The sequence below is a fragment of the Tachypleus tridentatus genome, chromosome 2 (assembly GCF_004210375.1).
Source record: "Tachypleus tridentatus isolate NWPU-2018 chromosome 2, ASM421037v1, whole genome shotgun sequence".
In the NCBI taxonomy this organism is placed as follows: Eukaryota; Metazoa; Arthropoda; class Merostomata; order Xiphosura; family Limulidae; genus Tachypleus; species Tachypleus tridentatus.
This window is the reverse complement of record NC_134826.1, coordinates 91,151,651-91,174,362: the sequence shown is the minus strand read 5'-3', so window position 1 is coordinate 91,174,362 and position 22,712 is coordinate 91,151,651. Positions and strand designations below refer to the sequence as shown.

At 32.1% G+C, this 22,712-nt stretch overlaps 1 protein-coding gene across 5 annotated transcripts in view; it reads left to right on the top strand.

The window, feature by feature from the left end:
• The first annotated feature begins 3,034 nt into the window (after positions 1-3,034).
• The window catches only part of LOC143244508 (clathrin heavy chain 1-like), a 59,209-nt gene continuing 39,531 nt past the window's right edge, over positions 3,035-22,712 (top strand). Inside the window, exons 1-4 of one of the 5 annotated variants that reach the window (XM_076489320.1) lie at positions 3,075-3,174; positions 15,635-15,712; positions 17,803-17,919; positions 21,786-21,886. In XM_076489320.1, the coding sequence (XP_076345435.1) occupies positions 17,866-17,919; positions 21,786-21,886 (155 nt within the window). In that variant the 5' untranslated portion in view covers positions 3,075-3,174; positions 15,635-15,712; positions 17,803-17,865. Of the gene's footprint in view, positions 3,175-15,634; positions 15,713-16,158; positions 16,304-16,438; positions 16,879-17,802; positions 17,920-19,161; positions 19,237-21,785; positions 21,887-22,712 lie in introns of those variants that run through there. The other 4 variants (XM_076489319.1, XM_076489318.1, XM_076489322.1 and 1 more) reach the window with 4 other exon arrangements.

The window sequence follows — 22,712 nt, the reverse complement described above, 5'->3', positions numbered from 1 at the left end:
CAAAGCACAGATAACTCATTGTGTAGCTTTGTGCTTAACTCCAAATAACACACTTTTCATGTCTTAAGATAAGTTTTCATTAATCGCAAATTTACATAACTTCAGTTTGTTTTGAATTTCGCGCAAAGTTACTCGAGGGCTATCCGCGCTAGCCGTCTCCAATTTAGCAGTGTAAGACTAGAGGGAAAGCAGCTAGTCATCACCATTCACCACCAACTCTTGGGCTTCTCTTTTACCAACGACTGAAAGGGAGAGCATGTTTGCGACGGGGATTTGGACCCATGACCCTCAGATTACGAGTCAAGTGCCTTAACCATCAAGCCATGCCAGCCGCATAACTTCAGTAAGTTGTAAATAAATAAATAATGTTGCAAATAACTGGATGTTTCAAAATATTCTGTAATTATTTGACAGATGTTGTGCAAAGCTTGTATTCAGTGTGTGTGTGTTTTTCTTATAGCAAAGCCACATCGGGCTATCTGCTGAGCCCACCAAGGGGAATCGAACCCCTGATTTTAGCGTTGTAAATCCTTGGACATACCGCTGTACTAGCGGGGGGAGTTAAAATAATGTGACCATATTATTTGTAATATTTCTAATTATTAGTCTATGTTGTTGTTGTTTTGAATTAAGCACAAAGCTACACAATGTGCTATCTGTGCTCTGCCCACAACGGGTATCAAAACCCGGTTTTTAGCGTTGTAACTCCGCAGACATGTCGCTGAGCCATGGGGGTAAAAAAATTGTTGTGAATTTCGCGCAAAGCTACACAAGGGCTAGCTACGCTAGCTATCCATAATTTAGCAGTGTAAAACTAGAGGGTTTGTTTGCTTTGGAATTTCGCACAAAGCTACTCAAGGGCTACCTGTGATAGCCGTCCTTAATTTAGCAGTGTAAGACTAGAGGGAAGGCAACTAGTCATCACCACCCACCGCCAACTCTTGGGCTACTCTTTTACCAACGAATAGTGGGATTGACCGTAATATTATAACGCCCCCACGGCTGAAAGGGCGAGCATGTTTGGCGCGATGAGGATGCGAACACACGACCCTCAGATTACGAGTCGCACGCCTTAACACGCTTGGCCATGCCGGGCCCAAAACTAGAGGGAAGGCAGCTAGTTATCAGCATCTAAAGCCAACTTTTGGGCTGCTCTTTTACCAACGAATAGTGGGATTGACGGTGACATTGTAACGCCCCCACGGATGAAAGGGCGAGCATGTTTGATGTGACGGGGATTCGAATCCGCGACCCTCGGATTACAAGTCCAGTGCCTTAATCACCTGGCCATACCGGGCTTGTATTCAGCCCTAAAATAAAAACAACAATTACTTTTTCAAACACAAGTAATATTTTCATAATATTTTTTCTCATAACTTAATGAAATATGACGAAAGAAAGCAAATACAATTTCAGCGACTCCCACAGTTTCATGCACATCTCCCACTGTAAACAGTGAAGTATGGGAGAAGGTTTGTTCCAGTTCGTTGTCTTATTATCATATGTTAGTCTATTAACATTATTACTTGTTAAAATTACAAATAAACAATAGTATGACATCAAAATACTGATTTATTTAATTAGACTCTCAACGTTTTAGTGAATGTTCCTGAAGAAGCTTTAATGCGAAACGCTGAGTGTCTCTCATTATATATAGGGGCCTGGCATGGCCAAGCGCGTAAGGCGTGCGACTCGTAATCTGAGGGTCGCGGGTTCGCGCCCGCGTCGCGCTAAACATGCTCGCCCTCCAAGCCGTGGGGGTGTATAATGTGACGGTCAATCCCACTATTCGTTGGCAAAAGAGTAGCCCAAGAGTTGGTGGTGGGTGGTGATGACCAGCTGCCTTCCCTCTAGTCTTACACTGCTAAATTAGAGACGGCTAGCACAGATAGCCCTCGAGTAGCTTTGTGCGAAATTCCAAAAACAAACAAACAAACTAATTATATAAAAACTATTTTAGAGTTATACGACAATTTATTTCGAGTATTGAAATGTCTTATACACATTAATATACAGTATAAAAATTAAATTATCAGTCGTTAATTGGTAATTATTAACTAAAAAAACGAGACTACAGTAACAGTATATTTTATAGATTCTACGTTTATACAGCTAGTTGAATAAAAGGAGGTTAAATGAGATTCGAAATTAATTAAATCAAGATTAAACAGTTTCGTTATTACAATAAAACGCTATAGTATAAACAGCCAATTTCTTTCTTTATTTTTAACAGTTTAAGTGTTTGAAGCACAATGCCACTGTCATAACAAGTTGTTACGTTTTCAACACTTTTATATTCATTAAAATATAATGTCATAAATCTTAAACTCACAATACCGCTATGAGTATTACGACTTGTAGACACAAACTTCATAGGTTAAATAATTCTGGTTATTTAATTGTATCTTTTAATGGATAGGCATTTCAAGGCTTTTGGCTCTTAACTTTTATTTTATTTTTGAAAAGATTGTTTAGCCAAAATTTCTGCAAAGTTCTCGATTACTCTAAAGTACTTTAACAAAGAAGCATCAATGGCCGTTATAAAATTGTGAGACCGTGTATAAAAAAAAATTAGTAAAATAACAAAGAATATATTACATTATAAACAAACAGGTTGAAGTACAAAGTTCATATTCTAGAATCGTGTGTAAGTACAACACGAAACTCCTGATCGTGCCCTCTGGTAATAATAAATGAAATTGAAATAAGTGTGGTAACACAACACAACAGTAATGCTGATACAGTGGAGCTGCTGTTCAAATTTATTAGTTAAAAAAATATAATTTTTTAAATATATTTTCTTGAAGGTGAGAGAAAGACAACATGGACCAAGAAAAAGAAACTATAGTTCATTGGATGATTTATCTCACTGTCCTGAACCAATTTTATCAAAAAATGTCAAATATGACAAACAAAAGAAAGAAAGAGAAAAAACAATCATCATAAAACTAGTAGTAAATGATCTAAAACAGAACCTTGTACATTTTATTCTCCATCAGATGAAAAAAACAAAACAAAAAACAACACAAACCTAAAGAAAGGGATTCTGGGAAAAAAAACATTGAAAGGAAAAGAAAAAGGATCATAAAAATTCTAAGAAATCTGGCAACCTTGATCATACTAAAGTAAAACAGACCCAACAGCAAATCACTCAGACAGGAGATGATACAGAAAGTATGTTTCTAAAATAATGTTTGCTTACATATAAATAATTTTATTTTAAATATAGCACAAAGGAGCTAAAATATTAGTAATATAAAAAGAAAATGGTAGTGTAAATATCAAGAAAGAGCAATTTTGTATTTTAAACCTATAACATGAGTGTTAAAGAATACTTAAGAAATTTTCTTTTTATAGTTTTATTCTGCATTAGGTTATAAATAAGCGTGAGAAACTAATTAGAAATGAAAAGTTTCCCCATGTACCATAGATAGTAAAGAATGTGGGCTATAAATTTGTTAGATAATACTATACTTTATAAGATGTAATTTTGCAGAATGAAGATTGATGATGTTGTAAGAATACATGTTTGATGATTTAGCATATTTTATAAACAACAATACACTTACACATTTATTAAGTGATTGGACCACAGATAAGTGAAACTTGGAAATGTAGTATGTTTCCCATGAGTAAAGAGGAATGGGAAAAACAACATTTTGTTGTGCAAAGAGGGAAAGACCCAGAAACTGGTAGAAGTGGGTAACTGAATCTTTAATATATTATTTATGTTATGTTTATAAAATTTTATTGAGGGTATCACTTTTCTCTCATGATTATACTTAATTTTTTAAAAGCACTACTGAAACATGAACAATCAAAAGGAATTGATTTTAAAATATTAGAACTGAACCTTCTGAGAAAAATAGTTTTGAAACATCCTAAAGTATTTTTGAAATACTAGAACTCAACATTCAAATAGAAGTGGTGTTAAAAGGTTGCAAAAGTTTATAATGCTCCATGAAACTTATTTATCAAAGTTATTTTGAGTAAATCAGAACATAGCAGAAGTTGAGGTTAAACAATAAAGTAAAAAGCCCTAAGCAGTATTAAAGTAACTGAAAAATATTGAAACAATATCACATTTATTTTGATCACAAATAACATAATTTTTATTTTTGATTCTGTAAAACTATTACATTTATAACTTATTGTTTGTATCTTTTGGCAGTTTATGTGAACTGACATATCTAGATTTTGTATTAAAGAAGTGTCGTGTTTTAGTACATATTTATATTGGAGATTAAAAGTTTAAAGATTTTCTTGATAATGCTTTGTTTAATCCATAGAATATTTTCTGTGACCTTCAATTTTCAGCACAGTAACAGTGTGAAGCAAGATGAAATAGTGAATAAGTGATTGTATACAAACAGAATTTGCAGAATGAAACAAAATTTATGTCATTATATGTATGCCGTACTGTGCAAAAGTGTTAGAACAATGTCAAAAATTAGATTTCAGGCTAATTTCAAAGAACAATGGAAGTTAAATTTCAGGTGAAACATCTAATTTTTTATTAATCTTCACATTTAATACAACAAAAACTCTGTGGAAGTTCATGAGCTCAGCAAACAGTTAATATTTTGTTTTTCCACCTTTCTGTTTTAATAACTGTTGACAGTCTTTCAGGTATTGTTGCAAATCATTTAATCAAAGTGTTCTTTTGGATTTTATCCAAATATCCTTTGTACACTCCCATAAAGTTTTGTTAGAAGTAACTTTTGATTTGTCATGTTCTGACCTGTCTAATCCCAATTGGGTTGAGGTCAGGGCTCTGTGGGGGCCATTGCATCATTTGAATGACTCCAGTGGCTTCTTTCTAAGCTAAATAATTTTTGCATAGGTTTATTGAGTGTTTGAGTTCATTATCTTCTTGGTAGTAGAATTCTTTGCATATAATATGCAAACCAGTGGGTATACCATGATTGATCAGTATTTGATGGTACTTGCACTGGCTCATTATTCCATCTATTTCCAAATATGTACCCTGCTAGTAGTACAGTGGATATACAATGCCAAAATCAGGGGTTTGATTCTCTTGGTGGGCTCAGCAGATAGCCCAATGTGGCTTTGCTATAAGAAAAACACACACACATTTCCAAATATCTCCTGTTATTTCAACAGAAAAATACCTCCAAATCATCATGCTGCCTTTTCTCATGCTTCATGGTAGGTGCTATGCATTGAGATAGGTATCTTTCACCTTTCTTCTGCTGAATGTACAACCTGCATTTTGAACCAGATATTTGAAACTTGGGCTCATCCATTCATAATACCATTTTCCAGTCATCAACAGTCCAGTTTTTGTAATTTTTAACAAATTTCAGTTTCTTGACAATATCTGTAGATCAAAGTAAAGGTTTTTTTTAACTGATACATGATCAGATATTCTGTACTTGTTCAGTCTTATTGATATCATAGATTTGGACTCTTTTTTTTTTTTATCATTTGGTACATGATCATTTTTCTTATGTTTGAGATTAGTGGCAGTCTACCTTCTGTCTCAAAAGCTGCATAAAGGTTGATAATTAGCATCAGTATTATTGAGTTTAGGTGTTCTGCCTGTTTTTAAAGTTCCTTGTCTAAGTCTCATGATCTAGGATGAACTTAACAGTGTTTGGGAGACATTTCAAGTCTGCAGCAATTTATTGGAGAGTCCAACCAGCATCATGGGAAGCTTTTACATGATCTTTGTGCTCTACTTATAGTAGTGGGCTATGACATGACAACAAAACCTAATATAGTGTTGAACAGTGTTTTTATCAAAGTTTATTTGTGGATTGCTATTCAGTCGATTTCTTTCTAGTTCTTTGTTTGCTTCTTTTTTTATAGTTAAGACATTGCATGGGGTACCATGGCAGTTATTTCAAACCTGAAATTTGATTAGAATGTTTGTTCATGCAAATGACATGCATGCCCTTGGTATAGGTAAATTTATGTTCTGTAATGGCAGGAAAGAATTAGCCCCATAAAATAGAAAGAATTACTAAATATTCTCTTGTCCTAACACTTTTGCACAGTCAGTACTGTAGGTGGGTGAATAATGTATATAATTGATTACCAATCAGCATCAGTTATATCAATTAGTGTTATGTAAAATAATCAACTAATTAAAACTGGTGTTTCAGTTAGTACTGTTTTTATGTATTCAAACAATTCAAGTAATAGAACTATTGCTGTTATTTATCTCTTCTTCTTATGTTTTAACTAATTCACGGCTGTTAAACTTAGTTGATGCATGTTACGACTTTAAAAATAGCGAACTAATCTAAATTAATGTTTCTAATTATTACTGTTGTTGTTTGTTCCAAATATCCAAGTTTCATGTGAAAATAGCTGATTAGTTGAATGTGACCAGTTCATGAGTCTAACAATAGATCCATTAGGAAATTTCAATAGTCACCCAGATTTATTCATAAATATGTTCTTTAAGAGGGATGTTGAGTTGCAGTACATATAAGAATGATTCACCATTTAACTCTTTCTTTCAAACAGAGTGCTTTCCAAGAGCTGGTGCATCTTGTATGTAAAGAAACAAACAAGCTGTTTTAGTAGTATACACATGAGGTAACTGATAGATGCAGAACAGAGGTTCTCAATTTGTCATATGCAGTCAGCACTCTGGTAGTCTGCAGAAAGTTTACATAATTACAAAAGGAAGCAGCAGCATAGCCTATTATTTACTGTATAGTCTGTTGAGGTTGGAAAAGGATATTGGGCATTTCACAAATAAAAACTTTTGAGAACTGCTGATTGCAAAACTTGTTTATTATTAGAGCTAGCCATCCATATAAGGTCATTGTCTCTATCGCTTTATGGAGCTGAATGTGTTGTTTTGGTTTGTCTGTGATCTTTCCTCCATCTGTTCCAATCTTGTGGATGGGATATATCAAAGTTGAATGGATGGAGTTTGACCAAAGTTATATAACAGGACCTGCATATGATGTTCTAGTCTTAAGTTTTGAAGAGCCAAGAGTCAAAAGTTCAAGGTCAAAAGGTTAATGATGCATAGAGCATTTTCCCCAACCTCATGGAAGTATATTTCAATATAGAATAAATGAATATTGATCAAACTTATAAATCAGGTACTGCATACAACATTCTAGACCTGATTAATTTTCAAAGGTCAAAATTAATCAAATTGGGGAAACTTAAGTATACAGTATAACATTAGTATGGACATAGGAATTTCATGAACACTAATTGCAATTTGTTAGAGCTAGCTGTCCACTTTCTTCTGAGGGTTAATGTTGGTGACTTGAATAAACACTCTATTATTGTAAGTAGAAATGTATTGAATCCTCTAAGAATATTTTATATGTAAAGATAAACAAGCCACTATGTTGGAAAAGGTTAGTAGCATCACTATGTTTCACTAAATAAGAACAGATTGGCAACTTATTGCTATAATTTATTATTTTGGATCGTCTGTTATCTGTAGATTGAGTGGTTGGTTGTAGTAACTGCAATGTTATATATTTATATGGAACATCCTAAACTTAACTTAATTTCAAATTTTCTGAGATATTTGATAAAGATGTAGAATTTTTTTACAAGTATTTCAATTATGTAATTGGCTTGTGAAAGACAGTGGGGAGATTGTCAACTATGAACATTTCAAGGAAATAAATAAGGTAATCATTTTGAGTTAATGTTCATTTTTCTATTGAATACTTTGTATTACTAATGGGGTGATGAGGATAGACAGATAGAGAGATAGGAATCCCCTGAAAATGACTGTTACTTATCGAAATCTTGATGAAATCAAGGTTATTAACACATTGAACTCTCTTAGCATTTATTTATTATTCTTTTCTGTAGTTTCCTTCCACAGTACAGGGAAAAGCTTCTCCTCTGAATTTAAAAACATCTTGCAGAATGCAACCAGATCATGTTCATTGATACAATGAACTTTAATCTCAAATGCTTCACACTACAATAGTCAGTAAATATATCCTTCTCCCAAAAACAGTTCATTAGAACTAATAATGTGTGCCTTAAGATTATTTACAAAGTAAATACCTTGCCCCCTGAAGAATATTTGTCAAGTAAATGTGTCTCAGAACAGCTGGTATGGGTATTAATACTTTAATTGATAAGCAGAGAACAATGTTTCAACCTTCCTAGGTCATCTTCAGATTAACGAAGAGAGTTTGTAGGTAGTTTTGGTTATTGAACATAAAGTTAGTTTTGGTGGTATTGAATTCTATAAGGGTTGCTAATTGGTTGCAGGGGATGTGTATCAAACAGTTGCAAACTCTGTTTGCTAACCTGAGGATGACCTAAGAAAGTCAAAATGTTGTTCTCTGCTTATCAATAAGTGTTCACTCATACCAGCCTTTCTAAGATACATTTTTACTTTTTTATTCTGACTAGCTGTATGGCTATTGATTTTTAAAATTCCAGTCTTATAAGAGCTGTAGTAAGTTTAGTAATTAAAGATTTACATTTTTTTCAACTTTTGATTGATAATATGCAATTATGAATTACAACATTTAAGATTGGTTTGATGCTTTATTTAGTGGAAGACTTGCTTTCTGTTATCTTGCTGTTTCTTATCTTCTAAACACATTGAATTGATGTTTTGAGTTTGTTCTAGAAAGCTACTTCTGGTGATGGAGCATTTTTCCAGAAGCAGTTGGTTCTCTCGTGAACCTTACCAGTAGATATATAAGCACATTTATATATATGGAGTTGTGTAAATAAAATTAAATTTTAAAGTTTTTGTAACTCTTTCTATAACTTGTTAGGTGGACATTACTAGATCTAGCCTCTAAAGTCTAAACCTTCACATATCACATATCTGCTTCAGCTACAAATTAGTGTGAAGTGTGTTATTGTACATGAACATAAATAACAGCAAAATCATGAGTAACATAGCAGTAATTTATTGTGTGTGTGTAAGTATTGGAAATTTATGAGAATGATAGAGAGCTAGTACTAGTGTAGATATACTTCATAATTTTTACCATTTCAAATGGTCTTAAGTATTCAATAGATGGATTTAAGCAACAGGCTGTAACTTTTCTTTCTATGAACTCACTAGCTGTGTCTAATTTACATTATGGCTGAAACACTGAGATGAAAGTTCAGGAAATAACTGCACTTAAAACGTGCAAATCGAGCTACTTCTCACACAATGTTTCTCTCTTGGTCATAGTTTTATTGGTAATCTTACAAATGTCTAGTACTTTTTTCAGTTCAAAAAATATAATAAAATGAATCATGCTGGGATTCAACAAAACAACTTTACATGAATGTTATGCATCTAGTTTTGACATGAAAGCCATGGTTATTTAATTAAAATAAGAAAAATTAAAAGCTGTTATACCATACCATTTAGGAACTTATTTTGAGGAAGTGTTGAATTTGAGGTTTAATTTTCTGTCAGTAGTGTGATATTAAACTATAATTTAAATATGCTTCTTACCCTGACCAAAACAGAATGATACTTGTTATGGTATGAACATTTTTTTCAAGGAACTGTGTAAAGACTGATGTTTTAAAAAATAAAAGAGGCCTAGCTAGTACTAATGTTTGAGAAGTAAATGAAAAATCGTTACCAGAAAGATACATTTGCACTGAAATTTATTGAATAAAATATTTAATAACATGTTTACTTATTTAAATAATATTTCTTTATACACTACCTAACACAACTGTTCAACATAAAGGGAAGGTGGGATTTGAATGCTCTATCTCACCCCATGAGCATGCTCTAAGAGCACATGCCACATGATGACAATTGTTTCAGTGGTTCACCAATTAAAATAGAACACAGACTTTTGTGAGAAAATGGTTTAGATATTTTGCAACTTTTTATCTACATTCATATGTACAAAAAAGCAATATTAAACTAAAATTTTATATTTTAAGGAACTAGTAAACTGAAATCTACAGTACATTAGGAAGTGATATATTAACCTGGTAAATAATTACTAGGAAATAAATTCTTAGAAGTGTGTTGTAACTATCAAATCTCATTATTCTGTTTCACAGTTTCAGTAACAACTCAAAAACAATTTTTTATCATGAACTATGTCAATGGTTCATAATAGGGTTTGCCAAGGGATTTCACAAAAATTATAATGGAATATACAGGCAAAAAAATCTTAAAGGTCAAACTTGTTTTTAACACAACACTCATGACCTATAATCTTGGAAGCTAAGGTTGAAAAAAATATTGATAATAGCAAAAAAGTTGCTTGTTCCAATTGTTAGACAAAATTCAGAATTCATGTATTTATTCTTCATATTGTTATTGTTATTCACATTATTCTTGTTTTATAAGTCTACAGAAAAAAACAGCTTTGATTATTTTATTAAAACGTGGGCAAACTTGTTAAGATACTTGGATGCAGGTTATAGGACTACTCTGGTACTGATTCATGAAACAAAAGGAGGGGTTTTATTAGTTTGTTCATTGCTATCAAACAAATTTATCATAGAAGTGTGATGAGTTTAGTATTATATGTCTATTTTAATACTGTTGCTTTCTCTCTGGAATATTTCATGAATTATGGTAAGGTTAAAGCATCTATTTGTAAAGTGTATGAAATGTTAATGGAGGCTTATCAACAAATGTTTCGAGGTTATTGCAAGAAAGATAAACTTGTGTGGAATATGCCCATGAAAAACTGGTTTATTTTGATTATGATGTAATTCTATGTACACTAGCAACAGTTTCAATAAACTAAGACAATTATGTTTTATAAGGAATTTACACATTGTGCATGTGAAAACCTTAAAAGTTACTTAGAGGAAAAGAAAGTTGAAACATTACAGGAAGCAGCTGCTCTTTCCAATGATTACACTTCAACACATAAAACTACTTTTCATAAAAAACAAATTACTACAATCTCAGTAATCTGAAGGTCACAGGTTTATATTCCCATCACACCAAACATGTCAGCCCTTTCAGATATGGGCATTATAATGTTACAGTCAATCTTGCTAATCGTTGGTAAAAGAGTAGTCCAAGAATTGGCGGTGAGTGGTGATGACTAGCTGCCTTACCTCTAGTCTTGCATTGCTCCAGTAGGGACAGCTAGTGCATATGACTCTTACGTAGGTTTGCACAAAATTCAAAACAAACATATAAACATTTAATTAACTTCTAAATCTAAATTCAGATTTCTGGTTATTTGAAATAATACATAAAGTACATATTATGATAAATTGGAGACTCATTCAAAATAAATTATAAAATGCAACAAAACTTATTTATATAGATGGCTCTTAAATTAACCAACATATATACCAATATATCAATATATATATCTAAGTCATGTAGCTCAAAAAGCCTTTATGTCACATAATATATATTCAATTTTGCCTATGTAAAAGGAAAAGAAATGTGTAATATTATCATGTAGAGCAGTGGTTTTCAAACTTTGTCAATCTGTGGACTACTTTGACTGGGCAAAATTTGTTTGGAGCTAACTACTAGTCTCATTTCACATGCTCTCTCTTGCCACTGCAAAACAGCTCATCAGTGATTTGCATTTTGAACCATCTAGAAGACCCTCACAAACCTCAACCAACTGTTGTTCAGAATCCATACTTTTAAAAACAATTGATGTTGAGCACAGTTGTTTCATTGTGCCAGATTAAATATATTATTGAAACTACAATATTGCTTGAGGTTAAGAAACCACTGTTGAAATAGATTTTTTGCAAAAAATGATGAAGATCACAGAGTTACCCACCTCCCTGCTAAATGAATTGTACCAATATCAACTTGAAATTAAAATTCTCATCCTGAACCCTTGATAAGATATGAAGGAAGTTCTAGACCAGAAAGACTTGATATTGTTTGTAAGTTTGTAAAACTCTTGTACATGGATTATTACCTGTAATAACCATTGTTGTAAATTGTATTATTGTTTGTCTATTAAATATGTATATAACAAACTGTGTTTCAAACTTGGCAAGTATCATAAATTGGATACATATCGACATTTATTTAATTTTTAATTTAAATTGTCATTTAACTCGGTTTTAGGCTATTTGAAATTGTAGTACATGACAGAAGCTATTTAAGAAAATTATATATTTAAAAATGGCTGGTATGGGTCGAAACATTGTTTGCTCCTCTATTAGTGCTTTCTCTACCCATACCAGCTGTTTTTAAATATATAATTTTCTCTACAAGTGGATTTTCTCGTTATCATGGATTGGAAGCTATTTAAGCACTGAAGCCTACAGCAGAACAACTAGGTTTACCGCATCAAAATTTATTTATAATGGCTAAACAAACCCTTGTGAATATTGTAAGGCTATGTTTAAGCTGATTCTTGAAATTGAAGATTTCACCTAAAATTTTTAAGTTGTTCTTTGCTACCAACATAACTCTTTGAAGCCATTCAAGCATGTAGAATGTAGAAATCATTTAAATGCCACTATACTAGTTGTAAATGCTTTACTTTACTAGAATAAACAAGGTACATATTTATAACTCTGTCTCCAGCCTTATTATTATTGATTATAGTTTTACAAGGTGCTACAGAAAAATGGTTTAGAAATCAGGACAGTAGTAATGAAAGCAGTATTGAGTATGTTAGCATCATCAAGTACTATACTTTGTAGCATAGGTGATCTTCTTTCTAGATCCCAGGAACTTCTAATTACATCATCCTCTCTTTGTGTATCTAAATTGTTAAACTGTCCAAGATCTTCTCTCTCTGTCTACCTGTACTTCTTTTCCCCAAAATTTCCCAGTTGTTACCATATATTCCACCCCTTTCTCCTCATTAGATGACTGAAGAATGCTGCTTGTCTTCATACTTTTGTTATCATTTTTTTAATTTCTTTTTGTTATAGAATTTCTCATTTGTTTTCTATTCTTAGTAGGAAACTCTAAGCATTCTACACAGTAGCCACATTTTTAATTTATTAAGTGAGTTTTCATTTGTTTGTTTGTTGTACATGTCCCATTAGCTTATCTGATATTGTTTACATTGTTGCCTCCAGTATTTATGCCTGACATGTATTTTCTCGCATGAACATTTCACTATACAAGGAAAAGAGACCAGGGGATAACATGCATCCTTGATGGATTCCTCATTTTAACTTCTGAAATTGGCCAAGCTCATGCTTAACTCTAACTACTGCTGTTTGTTTCTATTATATATTTTTGATGATTCTCATATCTTTACCATCTAAATTGATATTTTTAAGAATTATCATTATTACTTCATATCTTACTCTGTCAAATGCCTTTGTATAGTATTTGAAATAAAAATACAAATTCTACTGTACTTCACCTGCATGCACTATGATAGTCTTAATGGTATAATTTCTATTGGCTGTGCCTTTACCTTTAACAAATCCACATTGTTCCTCTGTTATTTTGGGTTTGATTCAATTTTTTGCTCTCGTCATAACTATTTTTAATAATATTTTTGTGAGGTCTTTCATAAGACTTACTTTCAGTGTAGTTCATATTCGCCTGCACGTGGCTTCTTTGGTAATGCTATGTATACTGGTTTTGATAAGTCTTTGGGATATGGCCTGTTTCATAGATGTTAGTTAAAAACTAATGACCATGTCAGTACCAAACTCATCTAATCCCTCAGTCATTTTGATTGTAACGTTATCTTATCTAGAGGTTTTTCTAGTTTTCATTTTTTTATTATAGGCTTCACTTCTTTTCTCAGAACAGAAGGGCCCTCAAAATTATTTTTGAATATAAAGTTTTCAATTCTTTCATTGTTATAAATATTGCCCTTTTCCATAATCCCTTTTCCTTCCTTTGATTTTCAATGACTTGTTGATGTGCACGTCCTTTTCAAGCATACTTGATCAATTATTTTCTACATTGCTTTTGTGTCTTGATTACAAAGCTCTTCTGTATCCTTGCAGCTGCCATTTTACCATTTCTCCTTTGATTGCATGTATTTTTCTGACATTTTTCTATTTAGTAGATTTTATTCCTCCCTATTTTTTCCTTCTTTTTCTTCATTTTTTCATTAGATTCAAAATGTCAACTGTCATCCATTTTTCTTCTTTGAACTTGTGGTATTGTGTCTGTGGCTGCTTGGTTCATAGATTCTTTCAACAATTCCCATTGTTTCTCAACATCTTCTGATCTTTCTAGCATCTCGAATTTGTTTATTACTGTTACTGTGCAAAATGTGCATTGATTGATGGATTTGATTTCAGAAGTGCCAGGTTGGACTTGGTATTTTTAGCAGTCTTTTTTCATTTTCGTTAGCTTTATTCTCATTTTAAGAAGCACTTGGCTATGACTGCTGTTAAATTAGCTCCTGGTAACGTTTGTATGTTAAAATAGCATTCCTGGATCCTTTTTTTTTATCAAGATAAAGTCGATCTGATTTTGAGCACTTTTTCAGAGCTTTTTCACATCCAAAGCCTCCATTTGTGTCGACTGAACCAGGTGTTTCCAAACATGAGGTCATGCATTTTTGCTCATTTTTTACTCTGTTACCCCTATCATTCCTTATTCCCAAGCAGTACAGACCCGCAATGTTTCCCACTCTCTCTTCTCTAACTGTAGCATTAAAGTCTCTGCGGATGATGACAATGTTCCGAGATTTGCATTGTTTTATGGCAGTTTCCAAACAACCGTAGGTTTGTTTGTTTTTAAATTTTGCGCAGAGCTAAATGAGGGCTATCTGTGTTAGCCATTACAAATTTAACAGCGTAAGGCTAGAGGAAAGGCAGCCAGTCATCACCACCAACTCTTGGGCTACTTTTTTATCAACGAATAGTGGAATTGGTTGTTACATTATAACGCTCCCATGGCTGAAAGGGCGAACATTCAAGCCCGCAAACAATCGTATGATATTCCCTTCTGTGTATCTTGAATGATGTTGGAATCAAGTGGTCTAGCTATATATTTGATCATCAACACTCGATATGATATTCCGCAATATCTTTTTTACGGTCTTTACACATTCTTGGTGTAATGCAATTCTTACGCCCTTTTTATGTTTCTGTCCTCCTAAGTAGACGATACTGTACTTCTCTGATGTTATCATTCCTGCACCTATTCATCTAACTTCAATGTTGTCCAGTTTGCTACAACTATACATTGTTTCTACATTTCATGTGGCCAAACTAATGCCTTTTTTTTTTTTTTGCAGCAGCAGCATAGCTTACTCGGGCAGTCTTTGTTTTTGTCTTAGAATGCAAAGAGAACCAATAAAGTTTTCTTTTTACACGCACGCACTCTCTCTTACCAGTTACGCATACACATACACTGTACTTTGATTGTGTTTTGCTATTAAAATTATCTGCACTTTATGTATTACTTGTTTCCTTCTAACGAATTCAGTCGAAGTTAAGGGAGAACACAGTCATATGATATGTGATATTGGGGCAACCTCCCGCTTAGTAGACCCCAATTTATCCACTTTGCTGGAAATCCCCGTTTCGGAAAATATCGCGGATGAACGTAAACAGTTATGTTTGTGATTGTTTTTGTCTGAAATAATTTCAATTTAAGTAATTTTGGGTTCACGTAAAGAGTATATTTTACTAAGACGGGTAATTAATATAATAAACGTTCTATTGTAAATTAAAACTTCGCAGAATGTATTTTTGTTTGATTTGTGAACTTATGTCTCGGAGACTATTATATTATATGTAACACCCACTAATTTTTCTTCAGAACACTCTCTACCCAGGTATCGTTGGAGGGTCGATACAGAAAAAAACCTTACTGGGCAGTTTTAATGCCTAATGAACGGTATGTTTAATATTTGAGTTTGTCTGTTTTGGAATTTCGCACAAAGCTACTCGAGGGCTATCTGTGCTAGCCGTCCCTAATATAGCAGTGTAAGACTAGAGGGAAGGCAGCTAGTCATCACCACCCACCGCCAATTCTTGGGCTACTCTTTTACCAACGAATAGTGGGATTGACCGTCACATTATACACCCCCACGGCTGGGAGGGCGAGCATGTTTAGTGCGACGCGGGCGCGAACCCGCGACCCTCGGATTACGAGTCGCACGCCTTATGCGCTTGGCCATGCCAGGCCTTAATATTTGAGTACAGCAACCTAAAACAGGCGAAGTGATATAGTTCACTAAATGTTATACTGAAAATAGTTCTTGAATCAGGTGAGAGTAAAGGGGTAAAAAATACCACTAATATTAATGTCATTGTTATGTGTCAGTACATTAATTGTTCTATATGATAGATCTGGTTGAAACCCTGAAATTTTGTTTCAGTTTAATCAGAAATGAAACACATAAAAGTTAAATAATTTTTCACTCAAAGATGGCGCTGTGATGAATTAATTCAGCCGAAAGGAGTGACAGCTTTCAATTATGAAAAGGTGGGTATTTTTACTGTTGAAATTGTTTCTTTGAAACAAACACTTTTAACTTCAGAATATTTTACCCTTTGACCATTTTTAACCATTTTTCATTTTACAGTCGATCATATATTTCTAACTACTGTTTGAAAAATCAGATACGAGTTTCCTTGCCAGTCATTTTATTATTTATATTATCATTACCTACACTTACAGATAAAGTAACATAGTTTGAAAGTTTTGTTGACTCTTTTTAGAAATTATAATGTCATGGTGAAAATAATACAAAATAAAACTCGCAGGCATATGTTTATCAACTGTGGACGACATTATACTCGTTTTTTGTACTATAGACTACAGACAATATAGGATGTGGTTTGTTTATTTTTTGAACTTGGCGCAAAGCTACTCGAGGGCTATCTGTGCTAGCCGTCCCTAATTTAGCAGTGTAAAGGGAAGTGTAGAAAGAAGGCAGCTCTTTGGATTCTCATTTTACCAACGAATAGTGGGATTGACCGTCACGGCTGAAAGGACGAGTATGTTTGTTGCGACCGGGATTCGAACCCGCGACCCTGGATATGATGTGGAAGTTGTAGGTTAGACAGTCGACTCTTGAATGTTATACATATCACACCAATGTAATCGTTCTAACTGTATTATTCTATCGTATGTTAAATGTGTAGTTCAGCAAATTTGGGGTATACTTCTTATTTAGACAATAATTATGAGGATAAATTATTTTTGATAAATCTACAGATAGTGGGCAGATGTCTGAGGATTAGAGAGTTATAAATATTATTCTAAATTTAAAGTGGATGATAACAGTCACCTTGAAAATATATATACATAGACTAGTTACAATTAATATGTAATAAGAAAATTTCTAATATTTCCAGTGAAATATAAATGAAAGTCACGAACAGTGCTTTGTTGAGAATCGTTTTGTGGCCAAAAGAGGCAAAAAAATTTTGCTGTTATAAGCTTTTGTGAAGGGACCTGAAACATAATAATTTCATTAAGTTCTAATGTTTGAGTTAGACATGTTTTTGCACAGTTTATTATGAAGAAAGCTTGAGTAAATATTTACAGAAAATGTGTCAAAACTCAGACAGATGAGATCCTTTCATCATTTGCTAGTTCTAAAGACACAAAATAAAAAGCTGTATTTATTACACATAGACACCCTGTGTTTACTTTTACCATGTACTGTTTATACTATAAACAAATATTACAAAGTTCTGTTAAAGATAACCTAAGTCCCCTTGAAAACATGATTAAGCTGTTGTATATAATTTACAGTATATAATCAAACACATATAAATATTTTTTTAGATGTCACTAAAATTAGCATTAATTATATTTTTATAGGAATTTAGTTGTTAAACATTGTGTGTCAAAGTTACTTGTTCGTGCCTGATTTTTCTCTTTATTAACTTAATAGTCTATTTCTTCTGCACTGTTTTTTATAGTATTTATAAATATGTACTTTTTATAATAATGATTCATATTGGATATTTCAGATGTGTGAATTATACGATCAGAAATTGTGAAAGAGAGAAAGCTTGTGTTCAGATGACTTCATCATGGCAAGAGCCTCTGCTAGAAGTTCTCCTCTGTGTGTAACAGAGCTTCTTCAGGTTTCTTATTTTTCATGCTTTAAGATTTGTGCACTTGAATCTTAAATTGTTGTACGAGAGACCTCATATTTGTGTGATTTTATATATTGTTTAAAGCTTTTTATGTATGTAAGTTAAATATGTATTATACTTTACTATTTGCTGAACTATTTCTCTAAGCATGAAATACCTCATTTTACCATTGTAGTTAAAATGACCCTTTAGATAAATCTTTTCAAAAGTCTAAACATCTAGTATTTTAACTGTTTTTGTTATTTCAAATGCTGTTTATATCATGATTAAATATTCCACATCTTATTTTTCTTTTGTTTGCTGTATTAAGGTTTAGATACAGAAATATAAAGAAAAATAATTCTAAAGAAACTTCTATACACAGTTTATTTCAAAATCCATGCAAAAACTTGTTAATTTGCTAACATAGTTTATGTAACTTTCAAGTGTTGGTTAATGTTCTAATATTTTAGTAATTTAAAACCAAATACCAGCTGATAGGATATTTATGCATAGTTGTTAGGGAGCTATTAATATGAAGGTGTCTGGAAACTGTATGTAAAGATTTATTTAATATAGGAGGTTAGTGTATTTCTTTTTATTATGGAAGTTAAGGTGTTACAATGATGTTGTATCTGAAGGCTATGCATGTATCAACTGTTTCTTTCCCACGTCCAATTTAAAAGCATCAAGAAGATATTTGTTTAAATTTCACTCTTAACAACAACAATATTCATAAGAACATCTGTATTCGAGCATAAGTCACAGTATTTGTTTTGATGGTTTTAAAGTTGTAACAAAAGAGTTTACAAATAAAATGAACCCAAACTAAGCTTAATTTGTTGGTAACCAAGTGCTTTACTGAATTGTTTTAAAAGCATTTTTGTATCTGGAGTTTCCAAGTTTCTTCGTGTTAAATATGAAAATCTAAGAGAAAGCTTAATTTGATTATTTATGGTTCACAAGAAAAAGTAGATAAACAGGAGTTTCATTAATAAAATTTAATATTTATTACTGTTATAAAGAGAATTTAAAAGGCTTTTTTAAATTTGTTAAAAGGTACAGAAACATTTACAAGAGGGTTAGTACATTTTACTGAGAAATCAACTGCAAATACTTATGTGGTTGTACCAGTATGTTTTATTTGTGCCAGTGGATGCAAAACTTCCATCTATCACTTCAGTTTTGTATAGTTTATACTCATGAAGGGACATTTAAAAAAATCTAAGGATGACTAAATAACTTGTTCATAATTGTTGCCTTTCCATGTTATTTCCAGCTGACATCAGACTGAACTTATATTTTTTCCTTCTAATTTTGTCATTGGTAAGAATTAGATTTTTATTTTACAAAATATGTTTTGCGTTATGTATTGGAAATTACCAAGAATATAGTTAACTGTGTTGTTTTTCATTAAAACAGCCTTTGACTCCTGAGGAAGTGGGATAGTTAAACCATGTTTGTTGCTAGATGATAATGCAAAAACATCCACATCTTAGGAACATGTGGAAAACATGCAAGTAGCTTTAAAATGGCCTAGGCAGTGATTTTTTAAATTTAAATTAAGTGTCCTTTTCTAAGCAGAATAAATAATGAAAGAAAATTTGTTATGCTTTTGTGTCAGGGTCCACTGATGTCCCAACATCCCATTTTTGGATTTCTTCTTCTTCACTCTCTTGCATCTACTTTTCAGTCTGGACTTTGCCAGCATTTGGTTTCTTTGTGCAAAGTGATCTAGGGTTTTAAAGATGGATAGCTGTTGTGAGATTAAAATCAGAGCATGACCAGAAGATAATCAGTGATCATGTCAGCTCCCAGACATCATCTCAGATTGTTCTTGATCATCTTCATCATGCTGAATTCTTTCTCTGCTTCAGCACAGCTAGCTGGTACAGACAGCAGTAGGTCAAAGAGACCACAAATATTAGTTCTTCCTTAACCCTAGGAATAATACAAGTCCAAGTCTGGCCTTTTTTGTTATGCCTAATGAAATAATGTGGAAAATGTATTAGATTGTCATGAAAATTGCATTATTGTTTCTTTTGATAAATCATTATTTTGTGCTCATTTAAAATTAGTATTTCATATTATGGAGTTTTTTATTTTTTATTGGTTTGGCAGTAGGAATTGGGCTGGTTATTGCATATTCGGGTGACTGTTGAAATTGGTAGAACTTGTCCAATTTATGATCATAGAAAACTATTGCTAAGAAATTGATAATAACATTACCCAGATCATGTTACTTACAGCAACAGTCTTCTGATTTGTAAATATGCTTACAATTACAACACTGTACTTTATTCTTTTAACATGAAATATTATTCACCATAGAATAAAATAACATTAGTTAAACACTCTCTTTAGTGATAGATAATATATATTTAAATGAAAACAAATTCATGCTGGTCCCAGGAAAATATAATACATAGCTACTTATTTGAAAGAGACCTGATGATGCTAAATGGCCTCTTTACAGAGGTTAAGATGATCCAAAATATGTGAATAAAGTATTACAAGAAATATTAACATTAAAAAAAGTTAACTGTGGACTTGGAAATTTTCTAGTTTCATCATCATTGAGCAAAAATCTAAAAAAGTAATTAACGTTATATGAAAAAAAAAAGGCCTTTAATTGAGTAGTTGTGAATATGGACATAAATTTAGAAAGAATACATAACCGTAAATAATGTTTAAATTTTGTAGTATAAACTGAAGAAATTATAGAAACACGTTATCATATTGTGAAATCAATAAACTGAGCAATTTAAAGCTTATTGTTTAAATGGCAAGTGAAGACAGTCTTTTGTTTTTTTTCCTTTATAGTACTTTTCTATCCAGCTAGAGCTAGGAGTAATTAAATTGTACTTTTCATGTAAACAGTTTTAATAACTTAATGGCATTACATATTGTAAATGCTGTTAGTCCATATCTTTTAATTTTGGACAAACACAGTTAAATAAGCAAGTTCTCTTTTTTGAACAAATATAGAAAAATATTATGTGTGTAGATAGTAGTAAGTGAGAAACATATTAAGTTACACTATTAGCTCTGCATCACTTGCTAGTTTTGTACCCAACAGCCACACAGTTTTGCCAAGTCTCATGAGAAAAATAAGTTTTATATGCTGTTCAAAATAAGTGGTACTGTCTTTCAAAATTAAACCAAAACAAACAGTAAAAACTTTCATAATTTCTTTTTGATGGCCTAACCTCAAAATGATGATTTGTATGACTTGTTAGGAATATAGAATGTGTCAAGTGGGCAGTTAATATAGTTTAAGATTGTAGGTGTGTTTTTCAACTGAGTACAAGTAGGGTTAGAATGATCCAAAAATGTAATGACATGTAGGCTATTTGTTGACCCACTCAATCACTGAAACCACTCCTACAACCACTTTTTATTTTGAAGCCTTCTACTACAAAAAAGGCCAAATAAATGATCTCAAGAAAACAAGCCCAAAATACTGCAACCTGCAAAAAAAATCCAGTTTTGCTGCAAAGTCATATTTATGAATTGTGTAAAAGCAAAATGTAAGCATTTTGTAATTTTGGTCAGTTGTTTTTCTGACACTAATTGATTAAGCTGAATATTCTAGAATTAATAAGAAATGATAAATCATTATGCAAATATTTCATTTATTTGAATAGCTAAAATAATCAAAAATGGTAATATTTGGAAATGCCAATTTTGATTAGAAAATTCAGGACATTAATGGTTAGTCATTTTTTTTTTACATGACACTAATTGAATATTGCAGACAATCAATTGAGTTAATCATCTAGCTCTACCCAGGAAACCTTAAACCTGAAAATATATTACAAGATTGTGGATGTAAGATGAGTGAGTGTGTGTACAAATATACATTCATGTTTCAGGTATCTCACCTTGGAATTTCTCCTTCACATATAACTTGGCCACGGGTGACTATGACATCAGATCAGTGGATTTGTATTCGACATCCTGGTTTTCAGAAGAAGTAGGTACCGTTAGAGAAAATGGTAGTGTTATTACTGAATTATTATTGTTTTTTTTTAAGTAAATGGGTTCCATTTCCATGTAGCATTATGTGTAGTTTCTGTTTTATATCATTTTTATGAATACATTCTTTGTTTTATATTGTATGTGGGGAGTATTTTGATGTGATCCTTGTGTGCTGATTGTTTGATGTATGTAACAAATGTTTCATATAGTAGGAACTAGTGATGTGAAAGACTTTGTGAAGTGTGCAGTAAAGTAAATTTGCTGTTCTTATTTTTTTATATAGATAATATTAATGCATTTTCACATGCTTGATAGAAGTATTTATTAAATGTTTAATTATGAAATTTACATTTGAAGGATGGGATTTACTTTTTTCTTTTATATTATTTAATTTAAAAGAAACTTGTAATTTAATTTGTGTATTATGGTCAATGTATGATTATTGTAGTACACAATTTAAACATTTAACAGTGTGGGTTTAGTCAGTTTTTCAGTCTTATAACTTTCTTAACTTTCTATTGCCAGTTTTTAGTGCCACAAGCTGTAATAAAACTTGTGCTGTAAATAGCAATGTTAATGAAGAGTGAAGATGTAATAGTTTTGTCTAATCCAAGTTAAGTGAAACAAAAGATTTTTATGAAATGTAATGCAAAATAAATTAGTTATATATAGAGTTTGCTGTTTGTCAAAGGTATTTCATTGACATAAAGTTATTTATTATGTTTTATGGAAAATGGCCTTTGACATTACTATGTGCACATATTTCACATATATATATATATCTTAGCATTGGTGATCTGTGTTACATCTATACTTTTCTA